Genomic DNA, 23,689 nt, shown 5'->3' on the forward strand with positions numbered 1-23,689 from the left:
TGCCAGGTGACCACCGACAGAAAAGGCCCAGTGGCCCGCGGTGGGACAGAGCTTCCAATCACTCCTGCAAGGTAGGCGGGCCTGCGACCCACCGGCAGAAGAGGAGCAGCGACCTGCTGAGAGGCTGAGCCGCCCCCTCCCCCTGCGCCGGCAAAGTAGAGGGAACTGTGACCACCCACAGAGCAGGCCCAGCGGCCTGCTGAGGGGCAGAGCCGCCCCACACCCCCGCGCCTGCCAGGTAGGTGGAACTGTGACCACCGACAGAAAAGGCCCAGTGGCCCGCGGCGGAACAGAGCTTCCAATCACTCCTGCAAGGTAGGCGGGCCTGCGACCCACCAGCAGAAGAGGAGCAGCAGCCTGCTGAGAGGCAGAGCCGCCCCCTCCCCCCCGCGCCTGCAAGGTAGACGGAACTGTGACCACCATCAGAACAGGCCAGACCCGCAACCGAGAGACAGAACAGGCCCAGTGGCCTGAGGAAGGGTAGAGCCGCCCCCCCCCCCCCCCCCGCGCCTGCAAGGTAGGCGGACCTGCGACCCACTGGTAGTACAGCCCCAGAGGCCTGCAGAGGGGCAGTGCCGCTGCCTGCGCCTGCAAAGTAGACAGAACTGTGACCACCGACAGAACAAGCCTAGCGGCCCGCAGAGGGACAGAGCCGCCACCCGCGCCTGCGAGGGAGACTTTGCAACTATACAAGACCAATATAAATATATAGGGGGAAAATTCAATAGCACAACAGTTTCACCAAGTAGAAAGGAACGCGAACAGTATGAAGAGACAAGGAAAGAAAGGACCACAAGCAATGCAGGTCAACTCAACGTTAGAAGAGGTAATAGCTGCAGCAGATGGAATGTCAGATAAAGAATTCAGGATATACCTGCAGACAGTGAGAGTGTCTTGTGTAATCCCACTGCATCTTACATGCCCAGCCCAGAAACCTAAGCTTGGAGTATGGGGCGTCTGCATGAATTTTAGCTTTGCTTATATCAATTAACCTCATCTGTACATTGGGGTTCTCCCAGGTTATTGGTGACATCAAAAGTATTTAAAAAATTTTTTTAAACTGTAAAACACTGTAGAAGTCAAATTCCAAGGGGTGAAAATGAGAAAATGTTTGAAGGCCCTATGTATATTAAATGTTTCAAACTTAGGGTGATATTATGATGATGAGGCAAAAAAATAAATCCCTCTGGGCCTCTCAGAATAAGATAATGATGCTCATCTCCCATGAAGTCTCATCTGGGTCTCAAAATCAGCCTAACAAATATTATCTTAGAAAAATACCTTACAATGGGAGAAAGCCTGGGCTGGATTCTAGAAATGTAGGTTATGAGCTTAGCTTTGCAGTAACTGGCTACGTGCCTTGGGAAAGTCACTGAAACTGAAATCTGATCAAGGAATTATCCTCTGAGCTATTGATAGATGCCTAACCATAAGCCAGAGGCCCTGAGGGTAGAAACCCACCAATCATTGTCACTGTGGTCCCCAAGATCCCATGGTCTCTAGGAACTGCTTAGGAAAAGAATACAAAGACCTGCAGGCAAGGAGCGTCCATCTGAGAAGGTAAGGGGCTTGCTGAGTTCTCTGGAAATGGACGTGACTGGAGGAATCAATCGGAACGTCTCCTTGATGCACATTGTGGTGTATGACATCTCACCCAGCTGGTCCCTGTGAGGACGAGGGAGGGAGGGAAGGGTCTCAGACTTCATATCTGGTTGTATAGTTTCCTACCTTTTGTTTGTTCCTAATAAACACTACTCTCAGGTTAAAGCTATTTTGTCATGGGTTTATGTATAAGATCGTTAAAATGGGACTTTCCACCCCAGGATCAGGTGAGGTCCCAGAGGTAGAGGAAAAAAAAAGAGGGGCCACATACCCTCATTATATAATGAGGCGTTCATCTAACAGCAAAAGGCTTGCCAAGGAGATTTTTGAAAACCAATTTTGCAACCCTTAGCTCATCATATTGGCCATTTGGTAATGTGAAATTCTAGTTTTAGTTTTGAACATTTTCCTTATGCTTAGGATAAAAAAAAAAAAAGAGTAATTCTTCTTACCCTGGCAAGACTGTATAAGGAATAATTAAGGATTGAGGAGAAAAGACTAGAGAAGTTTAAGAGAGAAAAAAACATCCTTTAAAGAGATTTGTTGGAATACTGGAGTGCCATGGAGAATGGAAGGGGGTGCTGGCCCACCTCCAACACACAAAGGGAAGCTTCACTAGGGCAACTCAGATGGTCTGATGAGTGCTCCCTGGAGTTTGGGGAGCACAGGACTGATACGAGAGGCTCAGAATGGACAGAGAGGCAGGGGAGAGCAGCTGCACAGTAGAAATGTGCCAATGTGTCCTATGACCAACAAACCGACCAGAGGGAGGGAGGGAGAGCTCCAGATTCAGCTGGAGAAAGGCTCTGCCCAGGACCAGAATTCCCTGGGAATCATGGAGTTTCCAAGAGACCCACAGATGCGAGAGAAAGGGAAGCATTAAATATCCACCAACCCCCCTGAACAGGATCACGGTAGTTACAGACCTTTTCCCCTTCTTTTTTTTTTTTTAATTTGAATTATTTGCATTTTATTTTTTTTATTTTATTTTTTTTTAAATTTTTTATTGTTGGCTGTTCAAAACATTACATAGTTCTTGATATATCATATTTCACAATTTGATTCAAGTGGGTTATGAGCTCCCATTTTTACCCCATATACAGATTGCAGAATCACATCAGTTACACATCCATTGATTTACATATTGCCATACTAGTGTCTGTTGTGTTCTGCTGCCTTTCCTATCCTCTACTATCCCCCCTCCCCTCCCCTCCCCTCCCCTCCCCTCTTCTCTCTCTGCCCCTCTACTGACATTCATTTGTCCCCCTTGTATTATTTTTCCCCTTCCCCTCACTTCCTCTTGTATGTACTTTTGTATAACGCTGAGGGTCTCCTTCCATTTCCATGCATTTTCCCTTCTCTCTCCCTTTCCCTCCCACCTCTCATCCCTGTTTAATGTTAATCTTCTTCTCATGCTCTTCGACCCTACTCTGTTCTTAGTTACTCTCCTTATATCAAAGAAGACATTTGGCATTTGTTTTTTAGGGATTGGCTAGCTTCACTTAGCATAATCTGCTCTAATGCCATCCATTTCCCTGTAAATCCTTTTCCCCTTCTTTTCTCCCCAGCCCCAATCATTCCTGGAAGAGTCAGAAAGAGCAGCTTCCAGGTAGGGGAGGAGCTGATCAGTAAGGACAAGACAGCAAAAAAGTCCTCACTCTCTATTGGCTTCCAGGCCCAAAGAAGTGCCAAACTGGGATGGAGGGAGATGCTCCAAGGGGATGAGTATTTGAAGGTCTCACTATTATACGGGGCTGGACAGTTTAATCATGGACGTGAGACTACTCTTGTGATTTAAATGGATGAGACATACGGGGCTGGACAGTTTAATCATGGACATGAGACTATTCTTGTGATTTAAATGGATGAGACATACAGGGCTGGACAGTTTAATTATGGACATGAGACTATTCTTGTGATTTAAATGAATGAGACCTCTATGCGATCTCAGGATTCTGTTCTGGAGATGAAAGAACTTGCTCCATAGAGCAAGTTTGAAGTGTCAGCAGAAGAATAAAGTTGTATTTTTAATTTGCATTCTAGTTAATCAGTTTGGTTCAAAAGTAATAACTGCGTATATTTAGTCTAGTCACTTTTTTGTATTTGTATTTTCTTTTCTTTTTTTAAGTATATTTTTAGTTGTCAATGGATCTTTATTTTATTTATTTATATATACGGTGCTTAAAATCAAACCCCGTGCCTCACACATGCTAAGCAAGCACTCTGCTACTGAGCTACAACCCCAGCCCATATTTTCTTTTCTTATTACTTACTGTGAATGCAGAATTTGTCCATTTGGTAATATGAAATTTTAGTTTTGAACTCTTTCCTTAAGCTAAAGATAAAAAAAATAATTCTTACACTGGCATTTTGTATAATTAAGAATAAAAAATTTGCCCACCTCAATCATGGTGCAAAAAAAAAAAACTAGGAAAGAATTTTAATCCAACATAGAAATGGTCTGACAAGGAGCCAAATGGAAAAACTTGGACAACTATCCAGGTTTCCCATAAATTGCTTTTTGCAGAATGATTGCAGCACCTGTCTAGAGGAATTGTAAATTCTCAGAATACCACATCCCAATGTCATTACTATAAATACATGTGACAGTAAAAAAAGACATTTTGTTCTTTGTAATATTTTTGCCCTTTGTCTCATTAAAATAAATGACAATTAACAGATCATCTAGACTTTGTTTTCTCAGCCAGCAGAGAGTTACTTACTCTTTTCCCATTTAGGCCAAACAAGAATGAGAAAGGGTGATATTTTAGTTGTATAGGTATTTACCCTAGTGAAGGTTAAAATATCTAAGGCATGTTGGAAAGTGATATTCACTGTTATCACATCAATGAATAAATAAAGAATGATCACTCAGCAGGATAAGAGAATAGGAAGTTCCCACAGCCATTCACAGGCAAAAGTGCTTTGTGAAAAGCACTACCTTATCTGATGACCACCATAAAGTTTACTAATCAAAACAGCATGGCACATTATCAAAAACCAACAGAACAGGTTAAAGAGCCCAGAAATATATCCACATATTTATGGACAACTATTCTTCAGCAAAGATGCCAGGAACACACGGTGGAGAAATGGCAGAAATGGATTGAGAAAACCAGATGTGCGTACGCAGAAGAATAAAATTAGAACTTTATCTCACCCCATATAAAAAAATCAACTCAAAATGGATTAAAGACTTAAATTTAAAACCTGAAACTATAAGACTACTAAAAAACAAAAGGGAGAAGCTTCTTGACATGTCTTGACAACATTTTTTTTTACATATGGTTTTCTAAACACAGACAACAAAAGCAAAATCAGACAAATGAGTTTGCATCAACCAAAAAGCTTATGCATAACAATCAACAAGGTGAAGAGACAGCCTAAAAAATGGGAGACAAGATTTACAAACCATATATATGATAAAGGAATAATATCCAAAATGTATAATAACTGACACAATTCAGCATCAAGAAAACAAATAATCCAATTAAAAAATGGGCAAAGAACCTGAATACACTATTTCTCAAAGACATACAAATGGCCACAGGCATACAAAAAACATGTTCAACATCACTAATCATCAGAGAAATGCAAATTAAAACTACAATGAGATATCACCTAACCATGTTAGAATGGCTATCATAAAATAAAAAAGAAAGATAAACATTGGTGGGGATGTGGAGAAAAGGGAACATTTGTACACTATCAGTGGCAATGAAAATTAATGCAGTCCTATAGGAAGAAGTACGAAAGTTCCATTAAAGATTGCAAATAGAATGACCATATTATCCAAAAATATCATTTCCAGATATATATCAAAAGGAAGCAAAATCAGTATGTCAAAGAGACATTTGCATTCCCATCTTCATTGCAGCATTATTCACAATAACCCAGATATGGAATCAACCTAAGTGTCCATCATCAGATGAATGGATAAAGAATATGTGGCAAACATACACAATAGGAAACCATCTAACTCTTAAAAAGAAAGAAATCTTGGGCTGGGGTTGTAGCTCAGTGGTAGAGTGCTTGCCTTGCATGTGGAAGGCACTGGGTTCAATCCTTAGCACCACATGAAAATTAAGTAAAGGTATTGTGTCATCTACAACTAAAAGTATATTAAAAAAAGAAGGAAATCTTATCATTTGCAAAAACATGGAAAAACTTGGAGGACATTATGCTAAGTGAAATAAAACAGGCACAGAAAGACAAAGACCATATGATCTCAATCACGTGAGGAATCTGAAGAAGTTGAATTCCTAGAAGCAGAGAGTAGAATGGTGCTTCAGGGGTCTAAGGACAAGGAGATACTAGTCAAAGGATACAAAACTTTGGTTAGATAGGAGAAATAAATTCAGGAGATACATTGCACATCATGCAATTCTATGGTAGCATTGCAAGTACAACATACAATTTGTGGTATACTTGAAAACTGCTAACAGGTTTGAAATGTCTCATCACCAAAAATAAGTATGTAAGTTAATAGATATGCCCACTGATTGATTTAGTTATCCCACAAGTTATACAAGTATCAAAACATCACTTGCATATTTGTCAGTTAAAAATAAAAATGAGCTGGATGAGGTAGTGCATGTCTGTAATCCCGGTAGCTTGGGAGGATGAGCCAGGAGGATGGTGAGTTCAAAGCCAGCTTCAGCAAAAGTGAGGCACTAGGCAACTCAGTGAGACCTTGTCTCTCTCTCTCTCTTTTTTTTCCCAGAGGACACAACATCGTTGTTTTTTGTTTTTTGTTTTGTATGTAGTGCTGAGGATCGAACCTGGGTGGCACGCATGCCAGGCGAGCGCGCTACCGCTTGAGCCACATCCCCAGCCCGAGACCCTGTCTCTTAATAAGACACAAACAATAAGGCTGGGGATGTGCTCAGAGGTTGAGTACCCATGAGTTCAATCCCTAGTACCACCCCCCACCCCACCCCACCCCACCCCTGGCAAAAAATAAAAATGACTGTCCAATTTTGTATTTTATGCTATATAAATTAAGCCTTTAATTTGTGTTAAGAAATCATTATAATTCCTTATAAAATGATAGCTCTACTATACCTTTATAACTTCAAATTTTGCTTTACGAATATTTCAATTGAGCTAATCCTCTCATATGAAATACGATGTTTGTTTTCCTAGTCATGTGGCTCAGTGACCCTTAGAATTTCTATCTTTCTGCTCCTTTTTACCAGGCAGGATGAAGGGTGTGATTTATGTCAGAAACATGTTGTTTCTTTCCAAACAGCATATTTGAGGAGCAAATCCATAAACTGGATTTTATTAATAACAAGATATGCTTAAACCTAGCAAAGTAGAGTTGAAGTTTTCCATGTGGTTAACTTCTACTAATTCTAAGGAAATCACTTTGAGCCCCCATGCCAGGCTAGGTGCCTGTCTTCTAAGTCTCTCTGGTGGCTAGCACATATCTCTATCATTGTCCTTATCACGCTATATTTCAATTTGTTCTATGGAGCTCTGTGTCCGCATTAGACTGTGAGCTCACTGAGGGCAGAACCCACATTAAATCTTCCTACTGAATACCATGTTCAAAGTCCAAAGTCACCTCGAGGAATGAAATTGATGACAAGGGGATGGTTTAGAGTGTCCACAATGAGCCTTAAATGATGCAGCTGTTCATTCAGTTCTCTCAGGAGTCCACTTGGGCCCAACCATTCAAACTCTAAATGCTAGCCTCTGGTCAGGTCCTCATTTCCAATGTGCCAGAGATTGGGTGAAAGAAAGAAATGGGTCATTTTATACACCACTGAGTAGAAAAGCAATGACAATTTCTGGATGAATGAATTTTTGCAAAAGACAAGGCATTAATTTGGGGCTTTCTTGAGAAAGAATAGAGAAATAGCCTACCTCTTCTGCTTCCACATACACATATCACGAGTCACTGTCATTATTAAGGAACCAGGGCAAAAAATACAGCAGAATCCCAGGGGGAGACTTAGAATGAAACGATTAGGGAGGTAGATCTTACCAGGTGATGGAAGATCCGTCCCCTAGGATGCTCCTGATCTCTTCCCGGCATCTCTCCTGATGCTCAGGGTTCAGAGCCAGGCAGTAGAGGAGCCAGGAGAGGCTCACAGCCGAGGTGTCATGCCCAGCCAACATGAACGTGTTCACCTCGGACCGCAGGTCAGCATTGGAGAAGCTGTCTTCATTTTCAGCCTAGAATGTACAGTAGAGATGTTTTAATGAAATGTGAGTTTACAGATCTTTGGAGACCCAATTAAAATTAATGGCTCCAGGGGAAGACTTAGAGATTTAAAAAAAAGTTTCAATTTTTATTCAGTTCAACAAATATATTCTATGAGTGACACCTCACTCAGAGCATAAAGGAGAACCAACATTAGACAGGAAAAGCAGACTGCAAAGTGCTTTCCACTCATCAGGCCCAAGGAATTCTCTTCAGACTCCCAGATCTATCCAGATTTTCCAGTGCCAACTCCTTCTCTTTTTACATGCTTACTCATGTGACCCATTTTCCTTTGATTCCCTAAATTCTATGTATCTGTATAATCCCCAATCCTGTCAAATACATAATTTAGTCTTCAATGACTATGTCTAGTGACAGGTGCAGGATTCTATCCTTACCCCAACCTTCATGGAGCCAACCTCTCAATTCAAAGTACTGTTAAATTTATTGGATCAGCTTTGCTTTTTTCTCCACCGCATCCCCTTTTATCCACCTACACACATAGTTAACTGGATGATTAACTAGGCTAAGATATTTGGAAGATTTACCTGGGCAGAAAGGATAATATCCAGGAAATCCTGGTACTTTTTCTTTTGAGTGTTATCCTGCTTCATTCCAGCCTTGAGGGGTTTTTTTCTGTCCTGGATTACCTTTTCTGGGTAGAATAATATCTCTCCATTACCAAAGTGGCAGCAAAGTCAATCAAAGTCAAGTAAATTATAAAGTAAGTCAGGGCCCATGAATAACTTCAGATTTTGCTGGCTTTTCAGAGACCAGACTGGGTACATTACATTTAAGTTGATTTAATTCACAGATGACTTATTTTTCCATCAAATGGACAACTTTTGATCAAAGTTCCAAAATAAAATACAACAAACCAAAGATATAGTTTATATAAGTAGGCAAGCAATATAATTAAGATAATTTCAAATTTAGATTCAAATGATCAATCATTCTTTTTTTCCTCTGAAATATCATCTTCATGAAAATTATCAGGTGAAATAGAAGATAGGCAAAACAATGGAAAAATGACCAAGAATAAACAAATAACCCCCCACCTCCAACACATGCTTGTTTGAAGGGACCAAAAGGAAAACCCCAAAAACATATGGAACAGAGCTATAGTTAAAAACCATAATCCAAGAAAAATTTCTAGAAATAAAAAATTGAAATCTATATATTAAAGGACCTAGTCTCTGCCTGGAAAAATTGGAACAGAATGACCAATTGTGATCTATACCTAGTAAAAATATTTGACATTAAAGACAGAGGAAAAAAAATCCTCAGAGACTTCTGACAAAAAGATTAAATGAGTTTTAGGGAAGAGAAAATTGGGCTAGCTCAAACTTGAGACAAACAGTAAAGAAATCAAGACAATAGTAGAACATTTCCAAGAAACTCAAGGAAATGAAGTATGAGATAAATATTTTATATGTAGACAAACTGTCCTTCCAGTATCAAGGCTATAGAAAAAAACTTGTTTTAAACATGGAAGAACTCAGAGAATGTTGTGCTCATGAACCCATTCTGAGGAATCTGCAGAGATGACTACTTCATTAAAAGTGCAGTTGGTTGCTCAACTATGTCTATATACTTGAAGTCACTGAAGTGTACACTTGCAAAAGGTTAAGATGGCAAATGCTAAATTATATACATTTTACCACAATACAAAAACTGGCAAGCTAGACCTCTTAGAACAGTAAAAGGTTAAATAAAGAAAAGTAGGAGACTAAGGATTCTACAAAGGAAATAAATACTATGGTAGCCTCAGAACAAAAACATAAACATCTTTATACTCCATGTATGTATAATATGTCAAAATACACTCTTCTGTCATGGGTATCTAAAAAGAACAAATAAAAAAATTAAAAAATATAAACAACTTAAATATCAAAGGCAGTATATTTAAAAAGACCAAAGATTACATGCTGTATAAAGAAACTATATAGTGGATTCAATAATGTCTCCCCAAAATTCATATCTACTAAGAGCTGTGAAGGAGGCCTTATTTCAAAAATATAGTCTTTGTGGAAGCAATCAAGTTATGATAAAGTTGTATTGGATTAGAGTAGGACCTACCTCACTGACTTGTATTCTTAAAAGAAGAGAGGAATTTGGAAGCAGAGAGAAATCAACGATTTGAAGACAGGCAGAAATAATAGTGACGCATTTGCAAGCTGAGGAATGCCAAGGATCATTAGCAGACACTAGGAGGCAGAAAGAGAAGGCAAGAGCCTTCTCTAGAGCCTTCCCAAGGAAACATGGCCCTGCCAATACTTTGTAGTTCTAGCCTCCAGAACTGTGATAGAGAAGAAGTCTGTTCTAAACATCGGTTCTAGTTTGTGATCACTTGTTATGACAACTTTAATAAATAAATACAGTAATTATACCATAATACACACAGTAATGATAACGTAGTTATATGACAGCATTGTGACCATGTATAACAGTCATTTCAATGAATGAGAATGAGAATAATATGCTTATTGAAATAAAAAGATTTTAAAACTGGCTCATAAAATTAAATCCAACTATGTGCTGCATAGAAGAAACATACCTAAAACAAAGTAATTCTGAATGGCTAAACATAAAAGGATAGGTGAGATTATATCAGACAATCATACATGACAAGGAAACAGGGTTGTAATCTTGATATTGGACAAAGTAGAATTTGAACAAAACTTATTGAACAAGATTCAGTTTTTAGTACTAAAAGTCATGATATCACAAGACAATCGCTAAGAAGATATATACTTCAAGTAACAGACCATTTTACCTTGGGCTTGCAGGGTTGGGTTCACCTCCCTCAGCCGGGGAGTGAGGGCTGAGGTTGTAAAATGCTTTGTACTTTACTCAGAGTTGCCTTTCCTCTGTTTCTATGCATTTTAGGCTTTCTGTAACTCATTTATTGATTCCTGGAGTTTCTCTTCTTTCTCTCCTTGGAATAGTTTCCCCTTTGTGGCCTTGACTCTTGTGACTTGCCAAATTCCTCAAAGGGTTCTTCTACTAGGCCATTTTGTCTCATGCCCATCAGAACCAACTCTTTTATTACCTAAATAATCTATAATTACAACTCCCATCAGGCAGCACAAAAGTAAATCTGCCTGCATATGTTTAAGTCAAAGGCCTCCAGCGTAATAGGAAAATAACTTTGATGTGCAGAAATATTTTTGAGTTACAATTGACTATTTCCTGCTACTCACATATATTTTAAAACTTAAATAAAATGGAAATTAAATGTAACAAAATCGACTGAAATAGAAACAGAAAAACAATTTACTGTCATAGAAGAAATGGATAAAAATATGAAGGTGCTACCTACCTCTACACACACACACACACACACACACACACACACACACATGGAGAAGGAGGAAAGAAACAGAAATATTTGAAGCAATAAATGACTGAGAACTTTCCAAAATTAATAACACCAATCCACAGATCCAAGGAGCTCAGAGAATGCCATATAGGATGATATAAAAAAATACATATATGCACAGCATATTCAAACTGCACAAAACAAACAGGAAATCATTAAAGAAAACACAGGAAAAACACCTTATTTATAGAGGACCAAGCATGAGAATCACATTGGACTTCTTGTTAGAAGCCATGCAAGCAAAAAGAAAGTGTAGTGAAATGTTTGAAGTGTTGAAAGAAAAAAAAAATCCCATTTTCTAAAATTTTGTACCCAGAGAAATCATCTTTAAAAATTAAAGAGAACTTTCTAAGGCATATAAAATTGAGTAAATTTGTTACAGTAGAAATATTTTGTAAGGGCTGGGGATGTGGCTCAAGCAGTAGCGCGCTCGCCTGGCATGCGTGCGGCCCGGGTTCGATCCTCAGCACCACATACAAACAAAGATGTTGTGTCCCCAAAAAACTGAAAAAAATGGGTAAATGTTAAGATTCTCTCTCTCTAAAAAAATATTAAAAAAATATTTTGTAAGAAATGTTAAGAAGAAGTTCTTTAGCAACAAGGAAAATGATACAGAACAGAAGTTCAGATCTGCCCAAAGAAAGGAGCGTTAGGGGATAAGTGAAGGTAAAATATAGGTCTTTTGATTTTCCTATCTTTAACTGAGCTAACAGATTACAGTTTGTCTCAAGTAATTTCAGCAACAATATATTTAATGATTATAGTTTCCAGATAAGTGGAATAAATGGCAAGTAATGCTATAGGGGACAGGAGGGAGAAATCGGGAATACTCTGCCAGAAGGTGCTTGCACTACCAGTGAAGTAGTGTAGTGTTACTGGAAAGTAGACTTGGATTAACTGTGGATATGTATGGCCACTGACAAAAGCAAGATGTATGATTGATAAGCTGACAGAGTAGAAAAAAATTGAGTCATAGAAAACACTGAATTAAAAACTACAGAAGGAGGGCTGGGGTTGTGGCTCAGTGGTAGAGAGCTTACTTGGCATGTGTGAGGCAGTGGGTTTGATCCTCAGCACCACATTAAAAAAATAAATAAATGTAAAAAAAAGAACTTTATTAAAAACCCACAGAAGGTAGGAAAAGAATGGAAGACCAAAGAACAAAGAACAAAAACAAAGAGTAGAAAGCAGTAATAAATCTGGTAGCTACTAATTCAACTATATATATCATTTATCTTTTTTAAGCACCAGTGATCTAAATGTACCAATTGAAAGACGGATTGTCAGAGTACATAAAAAATGAGACACAGCTATATGTTGCCTATAAGAAACTTACCTTAAATATAAAGATACATACAGATTAAAAGTAAAGGAAAGAAGAAAGGTAAACCATAATAAATAAGCAAACGAAGGCTGGAGTATTTATATTCATTCCAGGCAGAATAAACTTCAGAGCAAGGAAAGGTACCCGATAAAGAAGGTATTTTATAATGATAACGAGGTTAATTCTCTAAGAGCACATCAAAAATCCTTAATGTGTATGCATAACAACAAGCATCCAAATACGAGAGGCAAAAACTGATAGAATATTTGGATACTTCACTGTCTCTCTATTATAAATCCAGTGTAGAAAAATCAGGAAGCACACAGTTAAAACCAACAACATCATCTATCAACTGAATCTAATTGACATATGTGGAATACTTCACCCAATAAAGAAAAAACCCAGATGAAATGGACCAAATCCTTGAAAGATAAAATCTTCAAAAAACTCACATGAGAGACAGATTAAAATAGGTCTGTATCCACTAAAGAAACTAAATCAATCATTAAGAACCTTCCAGAACAGGAAAAAAAAAAACAGGCCCAGATAATCTCACTAGTGAACTCTACCATACATTTAAGGAAGAAATCAAATGAATTCTATACAGTGTCTTCCATAAAATAGAAGTAGAATACTTTAACTCATTTTATGAAGCCAGCATTACCTTCATACCTAAATAAGATAGAGATATTACAAGAAAACCACAGACTGATATCTCTCATGAACATAGATGCAAAAATTCAACAAAAGTGGTATTTACTCCAGGTGGGCAAGGCTGGTTCAATATTTGAAAATCAATCAATGTAACTTATTAATTAACAGCGTAAAGAAGAAAGAGTATGATTAATCAGTAAATACAGAAAAGCCATTTGTCAAAATCTAACACTTATTCATGTTTAAAAGAAATCCCAGCAAATTGGGAACAGAAGGAAAACTTCCTCACCTTGACAAAGAATATCTACAAAACCCCTAAGTGTATATCATAGATAATGATGAGAAACTTGATATTTTCAATGAAGTTAGGAATAAAACAATGATGTCTCCTCTCACCACTCCTATTCAACATCTTACTGGAAATCCTTGCTGATACAATAAGACAAAATAATATAAAGTATACAGATTAGGAAAGAATAAACAGAACTATGTTTATCCACAGATGATATGATAGTAGAAAAATCTCAAAGATTCAACAAAAAACACCTGAAACTAGTAAGTAATTATGACAAGGTTGTAGGATATGAAGTTAATAAATAGAAGTGATTTTTTATATACTATCAACAAACAATTGACATTTGAATTAAAAATAGAATATTATGTACATTAGTTCTGAAAAACATAATACTTAATATAAATGTAACAAAGGATGTGCAAATCTATTATGCGGAATGCTTTAAAAACCTGAAGAAAAAAATAAAATTTATCTAGATAAATGAAAAAATATTCCGTGTATGTATATAGATAGGAAGATTCAATATTGTCAAGATGTCACTTCTTCTTCCCTACTTGATTTTTTAGATTCAACACACTCACAATGAAAATCCCCAGCAGGTTATTTAAAAAAAATTTTTTGGGGGGTACCAGGGATTGAACTCAGGGGCACTCAACCACTAAGTCACACCCCCAGCCCTATTTTGTATTTATTTAGAGACAGGGTCTCACAGAGTGCTCAGCACCTCGATAAATTGCTGAGACTGCCTTGAACTTGCAATCCTCTTGCGTCAGCACCCCAAGTTACTGGGACTATGGCATGCATCACCATACACAACTGAAAATGTTTTGTTTTTAAAGTTTTCAACAACCTGGACACTTAATATTTTCTCTAATACTTTTGATTTTGTTCTTTCATCATAATTATACATAATGAAAATGTAAAGAATCATCTAAGTCATATGTAGCTGCCCTCAAATCCACTCCTATTTACTCCAATAACCATATAAAAGTTAATATTTTCTGTGATCCATGATGCAAAAACATTTGAGGACTATTGCTATAAAGATGTAATGCCCACCTGTATCTTAAATTGTTTCTAACCTGCTTCACTGAATGTTCTCCTTATAGTATCTATGTGTATATGTAAGTGTGAATATGCATGTATTGGTGAGTCTTGAAAGTTTCCTGGGGGCAAAGATATTTGATATAGTAACTATACTTTATATTTAATATTTATCCAGTGCCAGGTACCATCCCAAGTCTTTTACATTTATTAGCACACTCATCATCACCAGAAACCTATGAGATAGGTTTATTTTTAAATCACCATTTTTCAGATGACTTTGAAACAAAGCAGTAACTGTCCAAAGTCAGGCTGCTAGTTAATGATGGAGTCCATGAGGGATAGACCTCTGGGTGAGTATTCTCTATTATGATACTTATGAAAAGTAATGTTGAATTGCTTAAAAAATTTATTCTAATTTTTGAGTTTACACTTTGCTAACATAAACATATTTTTGAATTAAGCTTCTTTTGTGTGCATTTCCATGTCTACTCTTTCTCCCATCCATTCCTACATTGCATGAGTACTTTTAACTTATAATTATTACTGTAATAACTGCACAAAAGCTATATGTTATATATGTTTTTAAATCTTAAGTGTCCACTTATTGTGTTTGTATTAATAACTGCACATAATAAAAGGAGAAGTCCTGAGAAGACTAATTACTACAATGGATGTAGCAAACTCTTCTAAAGGACTCAAACTCTATTTCATTTGAGCAGTGTCCTTATAAAAGCTCCATTAAGAACAATAATTTTTTTCTGTTCACACTGAGGCTTATCCCTCTTGATAGCCACAATACAATTAATGATGATATATGGACTTGGGCAAATCAAATCCAAGAAATACCCATGTATTTACCTGTGTGTTGATGTAGCACTTTGCTTAACTCTTGGAAGAGGTGGCCATTAGGGCTGAACTTGAAAATTATGTCATGGTGGTGCCAGAAATTGTACATGCGATAAAATATAATTTTGCGGAGTTCAACCGTTGCTTTTACATAAGGATCAAGGGAGCTAGAAAATAAAGTTGGGACACTGTGTCAATAATTGACTTAGATAATGATGAACAAATATCTGTTTTGCTCTCCTGTCACTGACCCATTTGTCTGGCAGTTGGTCTCCCGGCTGAAAGCACATTTCATGATTATGTCCAGGGCCATCAAGTTGATGTGTTCAAAAACCTCCATGGCTGTGTCCTGAGTGCTGCAAATCTTCTCCCACTTATCCTGGCAGAGGAGGTCAAGATCAACATCATCACTATCATCAAAATGCCTTCATTTGCAGTCTCCTCCCTGACCTTGCCCTTATAACATAAGAGACACAATTTTGACCCCTCAGGAACCAAAGTTAAGAAAGCAAATGAGCCATGTGCTTATTTTGTGTTAGAGTCTGTAAACAAGTCAAAATAACACCTGGCATTTTTCCAGGGGAATGTTAGAGTTCGTAAACAAGTCTGGATGGTGCCTGGCAAAATGCCAGAGGGAGTGGTTTGAGAAGTAAGAAAAGAGAGCCATTAAGTGTGGAGATTCCTGATTGGTTGACTGATGTATCTAGTTTATGCTAATTAGATAAGCTGTGTGGAATGTATAAATACTGCTCCTGTCCTGTAATAAACGGCTCCCTCTTCTGCTGTATTAACGTGCACAAGTTGTTCGTCACCCCCCGGTTATTTTGCTGCAGCCGGACTGTGGCAATTTTGGGCTTGAAGAAGAAAAATATGCATCTAGCTGAGTGATAAAAAACATGTAATAAATTGCATATCTGGTAAATGGTCCTTCAAGTGTTACTATTTCCACATAGATCAGAGTTCTGTAGAATAGGCATTGCTAGTGCAGGCCCCATAAGTACAAAGGGTTTCCTTCCTTCACTTTCAGTCCCCAACTTCCTAGACACCCTGCCACTACTCTCAGCCACAGTAACGGTACTTAAAAGATACTTGCAACATTTTCAAAAACATTTTATATTCAGAAACTGGGCTAGAGAGAAGCTGGGCAGTGGAATAGTTGCAGGGAGCTGGCTCCCAGCCAGGTGCAACCCGTGCCCACCTGAATTCCCCCCACAAAGAGACCTGTTCACACGGCTTGAAATGCTTTGCCTGACTTTCCCAAACTGGCACAGAGTCCCCAGTTGTAAATGTAATTGTCAATATAAATATTCTTTGTGTAAAAATGCAAATAAATGGAAATGTTTAAGCTCAAGTCAACCTGCATTTGTTGAGCATCTACAAGTGCTAAGCTAGTTCCCAAGGACTAGGAGTCTGAATAAAAGGTAGAGTTTGAAAACCTTATACAAAAGTGTCAATTGTTTAGTCAGGTAGCTTGAATCTGAATTAGCTACTTTAAAAAATATTTTAATTAATTTCCATTAGTTGAATCTATTAATGGGGCTCAATGTGATATTTCAACACATGTATACAGTGTACACAATGAGCACAAATGTTACATTTAGAAGAGATGAGAGCAAGAGCAGTCTTTGAAGTTCAGTGCACTCTGGAACTGTTCTGCAGAGGGAGGAAGTATGAGAGGAACTCATGGAAATGGACTGAGAAACAGGAAAGGCAGAAATAGCTCCTAGAAATGGAGGTTGAAATTGTGTTGGTCGCTGAGCAGCACCAGAATTGGAAGAGGGTGCCCTCTTCCCTCTCTAACTCTGTACCTGGTAGTCTTTGGGTCTTTGCCTCAAGGCCTCACCAATGACTTCACCACCATCCAGGCAGGGGTTAAATGGGATTCTGTGAACTTGGCTGAGAAGCCAGTAGAGGAACTGGAAACAGTGATTCCTTGGGAACAGAAATGATTTTGGAGATGATGGTGAAGGGAATTTGGCTTTTTGGTATTTGAAGTATTTACGATGAAACTGTATTAATGAATTATTCATCCAATTAAAAGAAATACAATTTAAAAATTAAAAGCTTTTTAAAAGTAGAGCTTGGGCACAGCTAACTATAAATCAGAAACGATCCCAGGAATGCTCCTCTGCAAAGACCTCCTTCTCCTTTGGGGTGTAGATCACCTCATAGTGATCCTTCACTATCTACAAGGGGAACTTCATATCCGGATTTCAATGAAGACATTTAATCCTCTGCTTAGTTCTTTATGGCCCTCATACAAATCCATTCCAACCTACAAACCTTTGTTCATGCTGACCAGCTCCATCTAGAACTCTCTCAATCATATTATCTACATATACACACATCTAATTTATATTTCATGGTAAATTTTAGTCTCTCTGGAATCAGAAGCTGCCATAGCTGGTCTTGGCTTTCTTACTTGTCACCTACAGCACTTACTGCATGAATATCACTACTTGGTACTTGGTGTATTGCTATAGAATCTCAGAATATATCTAAGTCAGAAGACTAGATCTTTTCATTATTATTTTAATCACCCAAAGAAAACAGCAAAAGCTTACACAAACATCTATTTTTCAGTGGGTACTTATACATGGATTAATTTCAGAAATTGACTTTTGATTTTCACTGTCCATGAAATGTATGCCTAATACAATTCCAGTTAGAAGCCCCTTGCAATGCAACAGAGCTTCACTTCCTCACCCTACTTACCAACATCGTATTCACAGAATGGGCCATCATATCGACATATGTTTTCAGGATATCACAATGGAATCCAGGAGTCAGTAGTCGACGATGCTGGAACCACTTGGGCCCATCTAGATTCAAGAGTCCTTTTCCTTGAGAAATAAAAGACATAAATCCATGCCACTTATTAGATCAGAGAAAAAGGAAAGATAAAGAATAGCATGGAGTGAAATAGTATAATATCAAAGAAGGGCTCATAGGTTAAGATGGTAGCGAGTTTTGTTGCTTATATCTGGGATGGATGAATTTAACATCCTGAGTTTCAAAGTCTGATAAGTTTCAAAGTCTGATGAAATGAGAGTGGTAATACTAAAATCACTATGTAGTAATTGAGGAAGTTGATTAAACTTTCTGAGGCTTATTTTTTTTTCAATAATAAATTTTGATAATAAATACCAATCTTACTGTGTCATGCAGATTCTATGGAGATGTATAATAAGATACAAAACCTAGTCCTGCCCTAGCTCACAGTAGAAACACAACAAATATCCATCTCCTCTCCACTGTAAACCAATTCATAAATGAGTGAAATACAAATTCACTAGGAACTGTATTTCCAGATACCACCCTCTTGAGCCCTGGTCTATGAATGACACACATGTAAACACTTATCAAGGCTAATACCTCACCATAATCTATTGCCAGAGTGTTCATTAAGGATTTATTTTTAAAAGGACCTGAAAGTCTGAATGACACTATTCATTGAGTGCTTAAAGTATGCCAGACTCATGATGCATAGTCTGGCTCTGGTACAATGTTGGGCATTACATAAAGTGCTAGAAATACACATTAATTTGTCTCATAACAGCTATAACAGTGATTCTTATCCTCATTTTCAAAGATGAGGAAACTAAGGCATAGAGAGATTAAATTACTTCCTTAAAATCACATTCAATTAGTCTACTGGTATGGGGGGCAGGATTCAAATCTAAGGGGATCTGGATCCAAAGCCTAGATTCTTTCATTTAATTCTTTCCTGGTCTAGCACACACATTGATTATATGACTAAAGAGCTTAATTTATCTGCTCATAGAATATTGCCAAACTGTACTTCAGAATAAAATTCATTGATTTGCATATGAAAATAAGAGAACTACAAAAAAAAAAAAAAAAGAAAAAAAAAATCCAAGGAAACAAGAGAGACCAAAGGAGTCTCTCAGAGTAGGAATGGTGAAGCTACAATTTTAAGGAAAGAGAAGGTAATGTAGGTTAGAGACACAAAAACAAAATATAGATATTCTGATTTAGTTTAAATTTATATCTTGTTTGGAATATATTATATCATTTTCAGTTGCTTCATTCATATTGGCAATGCCATGGATTAAAAAAAAAAGCTTTATTAATATAAAGTGCTTAAAACAGTTCTTGGAATGCACATAGTCAATGAATGTTGGCTAAAACAAACAATAAAAATGTGATGTCTCTATTAAAACAAAAAAGAAATTGAGGAGACAGTTTCATCCCTATGATGCCTTGAAAATGGGACTTTGAGGAGAGAAATGGATGAGAAGGCTTTCCAGGAAGTTCTGAGTTGACCTTCAAGCTCCCCTGTGACCTTCCCCTAGATAACTCCCAGTATATATCAACCTCACTCTTGATACTTTTGAGGTCAGATTTGAGTCTCTGAAATGCTCTACCATGCAAAGGGGACTTAGTGGGAAAGCAGGTTACAAGTTGGCGCATACATACCAAGACACGGAGTCATGAACCTGTATGGGTACTGGGACTTGGGGTCTGCAGAGTCAAGCAGAGGAAACAAACAAAAGACAGCATTAGAGGGAGCACTCATTACTAGTCAGTGAAGGTTTTTTTTTTTTTTAATCATTTGCTCGTGTTCACCACAAACAGGGAGCAAATGGGAGCCCTGGGAGGTGGGGGAAACACAGGTCTTGGTTCAGTACCAGAGAACAGCAAGTCCGGGGAGACACACAGATACCCAAACCCAGATTCTTCCCTCATTTTCTCTTCCACCAACAGAAACAGTGGTTGCCAGAGGATTGCCACATTTCCAGAACAGGAGTAGCACAACATATATCCTTTGTGAAAGGTATATTAAATATGAGACACACCAGCAGTCACCATAGAGTGAGATACGAACGCCTCCTGTTGCTCTTGTGACTCTGACATGGAGTTTCTTAAGAGTTGAACTTGAGACAAATCAGAGGAGGGGGATGGGAAACCTGGAGACTTTCAGGGAAAGGCTCTTTTCTTTTATAAGGTTTTACTAAGGATGAGGAATATGAAGAACAGTTAGAATATGAGACACTTGTTTTGCAAAGTTGACAGAGCAAACACTGGCCATGTTAGTTCTGTGCTATGCATAATTCACGGTGGAGGCCTTGAAAAGGGGTGGGCAGAGGAGGCAACTGATTCATGGCCCCCAAAAGAACATAGTTGAGTAACATACATAAAGGTTAAAAAAAAAACTGGATCATAATCAAGAGGTTGGGCTGGTATTGGAAAGATATACATCCAGAATTATGTATTGAGCCTACAGGGGCGGGGATACTTCTGATTTCCCCTGGAGGCTTATGTTCTGGACAGATGGGAGTCGGGAGTATTGATGAAAGGGAAGTCACAAAAATGAGAGGGGCAAAGGCCAGTCTGCTAATGACAGCTCAGCTTTAAAGGACTCTGGAGTTGGGAACTAGACTAGGGACTGAGAAGGACATAAGGAGTTCACTTGGTCAGAGTCCCTGCAGGTGGACACTCAGTATTATGAGGCTGTGACCACCTGCTGGCTTGTGTCCTAACCACAGAGTCAGAGGGGTCAGAGTCCTGTCCCCTCTCCACACTTGCTCCAGGGTATCATAAAGGCTCCTCTGAATGGAGCCTCCACTGCCATGGCTAATATGCAAAGCCTTCACAGTATACTGGGCCCATAGGCCCTGGATTGGCCTATTTTGATCCCCAGCAAGCAGCAGAAGGAGGAGCTAGAAGCACACTTCCTGAAGGACCCCTTTCCATCCCTGGGTGCCCTGGTGCCCCTGGCCTCCCACCTCGGCCTAGAGGAGCAACACATGAAGAACTGGTTTAGGGTGCAGCAGTGTTCATACTGGTACTGGGAACCAGGCTGTCACCACTTTGAATTCCACCCCTACCGGCCCTCGCAGCCCTCGTGTTCATGCTGGGCACACTCAACCTGGGCAAGCCCAACCTGGGCAAGCCCCCCCTGGTCTGGCTTGTCTTGTACATGCCCATCTGCCAAAGACGCCCACTTCCCCAGCCCAAGAAGCCCCAGAAGCTTCTCCATTGAGGGCCAGGCCTGTGGGAACCTTCCAGAGAGTACCCAGGAGAGTTTCCCAGCAGCAGCCTTTCCTGGGGAGCCCCATGGCTGGGGCCTCGGGGTATATGGCAAGCAACTAGAAGCCGCCTTGAAGACACTTGCACATGACCTTCAAGACATCCTTGAAGACGAAGACAAATGGGGTCCAAGAGATTTCTGAATGGATAGGGGTTCTGTACCTGCCACATTCCACAGGTCTCACAGGTCCTCATTCTGGCCACTATTCCATCTAATTGTTGTCCCCACCTGTCATTTGAGTCACTTGGGAGTGTGTCTGGGTCTCTAGGAGTGGAATGGGGTTTCTGGGTGTATTCCCTTCGTGCTTACCCCACCCTGCAGGTGGACACTCAGTATTATGAGGCTGTGACCACCTGCTGGCTTGTGTCCTAACCACACAGTTTTCCCTCATGAATAAAACCCCTCGTTTTTTGTTTTTTTTTAAAGACCCAGTACTAATCTCTGCCTCAGTTCCTGCTTGTGGGTCATGTCCATCTCACTCCTAGGAGGATTTGCCTCTTGTCTTACCTGTTCTGCTCAGAAATGTCTTTGCATAGTCTGGGTCATAGATAAAGAAAAATGCCTGAAAGGGCCCAACCCAACAAGGGAAGGCACAAGGATACTTTTCAACAGTCTCCTCAAGCTTCTCCATTTTATCTTCCTGAAGAAACTGCAGGGAAGAAAAGAAGAAAAAGAAAAAATAAAGTAAAGGAAATTAGAGAACTGGCTGGATTGTCCTGTCTCAATAACTTCCTTAACAGGACTGCAAAACTCAGGAAATAATACCAAGGACTAACAAATGTTATGGCATCAAACTGGAAAGAAGAAATAAGTGTGTCAAGAGAGAAACTACAGAAGGTAGAGGGAACTGTGACCACGCACAGAGCAGGCCCAGCGGCCTGCTGAGGGGCAGAGCCGCCCCACACCCCCCGCGCCTGCCAGGTAGGGGAACTGTGACCACGGACAGAAAAGGCCCAGTGGCCTGCGGCGGGACAGAGCTTCCAATCACTCCTGCAAGGTAGGCGGGCCTGTGACCCACCGGCAGAAGAGGAGCAGCGACCTGCTGAGAGGCAGAGCCGCCCCCTCCCCCTGCACCGGCAAGGTAGAGGGAACTGCGACCACGCACAGAGCAGGCCCAGCGGCCTGCTGAGGGGCAGAGCCACCCCCCACCCCCCGCGCCTGCCAGGTGACCACCGACAGAAAAGGCCCAGTGGCCCGCGGTGGGACAGAGCTTCCAATCACTCCTGCAAGGTAGGCGGGCCTGCGACCCACCGGCAGAAGAGGAGCAGCGGCCTGCTGAGAGGCTGAGCCGCCCCCTCCCCCTGCGCCGGCAAAGTAGAGGGAACTGTGACCACCCACAGAGCAGGCCCAGCGGCCTGCTGAGGGGCAGAGCCGCCCCCCCACCCCCCGTGCCTGCCAGGTAGGTGGAACGGTGACCACCGACAGAAAAGGCCCAGTGGCCCGCGGCAGGACAGAGCTTCCAATCACTCCTGCAAGGTAGGCGGGCCTGCGACCCACCGGCAGAAGAGGAGCAGCGGCCTGCTGAGAGGCAGAGCCGCCCCCTCCCCTGCACCGGCAAGGTAGAGGGAACTGTGACCACGCACAGAGCAGGCCCAGCGGCCTGCTGGGGGGCAGAGCCGCCCCACACCCCCCGCGCCTGCCAGGTAGGTGGAACTGTGACCACCGACAGAAAAGGCCCAGTGGCCCGCGGCGGGACAGAGCTTCCAATCACTCCTGCAAGGTAGGCGGGCCTGCGACCCACCGGCAGAAGAGGAGCAGCGGCCTGCTGAGAGGCAGAGCCGCCCCCTCCCCCACCGCGCCTGCAAGGTAGACGGAACTGTGACCACCATCAGAACAGGCCAGACCTGCAACCGAGAGACAGAACAGGCCCAGTGGCCTGAGGAAGGGTAGAGCCGCCCCCCCCCCGCGCCTGCAAGGTAGGCGGACCTGCGACCCACTGGCAGTACAGCCCCAGAGGCCTGCAGAGGGGCAGTGCCGCTGCCTGCGCCTGCAAAGTAGACAGAACTGTGACCACCATCAGAACAAGCCTAGCGGCCCGCAGAGGGACAGAGCCGCCGCCCGCGCCTGCGAGGGAGACTTTGCAACTATACAAGACCAATATAAATATATAGGGGGAAAATTCAATAGCACAACAGTTTCACCAAGTAGAAAGGAACGCGAACAGTATGAAGAGACAAGGAAAGAAAGGACCACAAGCATTGCAGGTCAACTCAACGTTAGAAAAGGTAATAGCTGCAGCAGATGGAATGTCAGATAAAGAATTCAGGATATAC

At 40.4% G+C, this 23,689-nt stretch overlaps 1 protein-coding gene across 1 annotated transcript; it reads right to left on the minus strand.

Moving 5' to 3' along the window:
- Window positions 1-926: 926 nt before the first annotated feature.
- LOC124082143 (cytochrome P450 4X1) lies at window positions 927-22,066 on the minus strand. Its single transcript, XM_046428598.2, has 8 exons — window positions 21,924-22,066; window positions 19,802-19,846; window positions 18,077-18,204; window positions 15,613-15,740; window positions 15,374-15,528; window positions 8,362-8,468; window positions 7,595-7,785; window positions 927-1,665 (listed from the first exon to the last, which is right to left on the minus strand). Exons 1-8 carry the CDS (start codon window positions 22,045-22,047, stop codon window positions 1,500-1,502), a joined length of 1,044 nt encoding a protein of 347 aa, XP_046284554.1. The 5' UTR covers window positions 22,048-22,066; the 3' UTR covers window positions 927-1,499.
- Between the last annotated feature and the right edge of the window lie 1,623 nt (window positions 22,067-23,689).

This window comes from Marmota monax, unplaced genomic scaffold, assembly GCF_021218885.2.
Source record: "Marmota monax isolate L192 unplaced genomic scaffold, Marmota_monax_Labrador192_F-V1.1 WCK01_AAM20220418_F8-fsc00044, whole genome shotgun sequence".
NCBI classification, from domain to species: Eukaryota; Metazoa; Chordata; class Mammalia; order Rodentia; family Sciuridae; genus Marmota; species Marmota monax.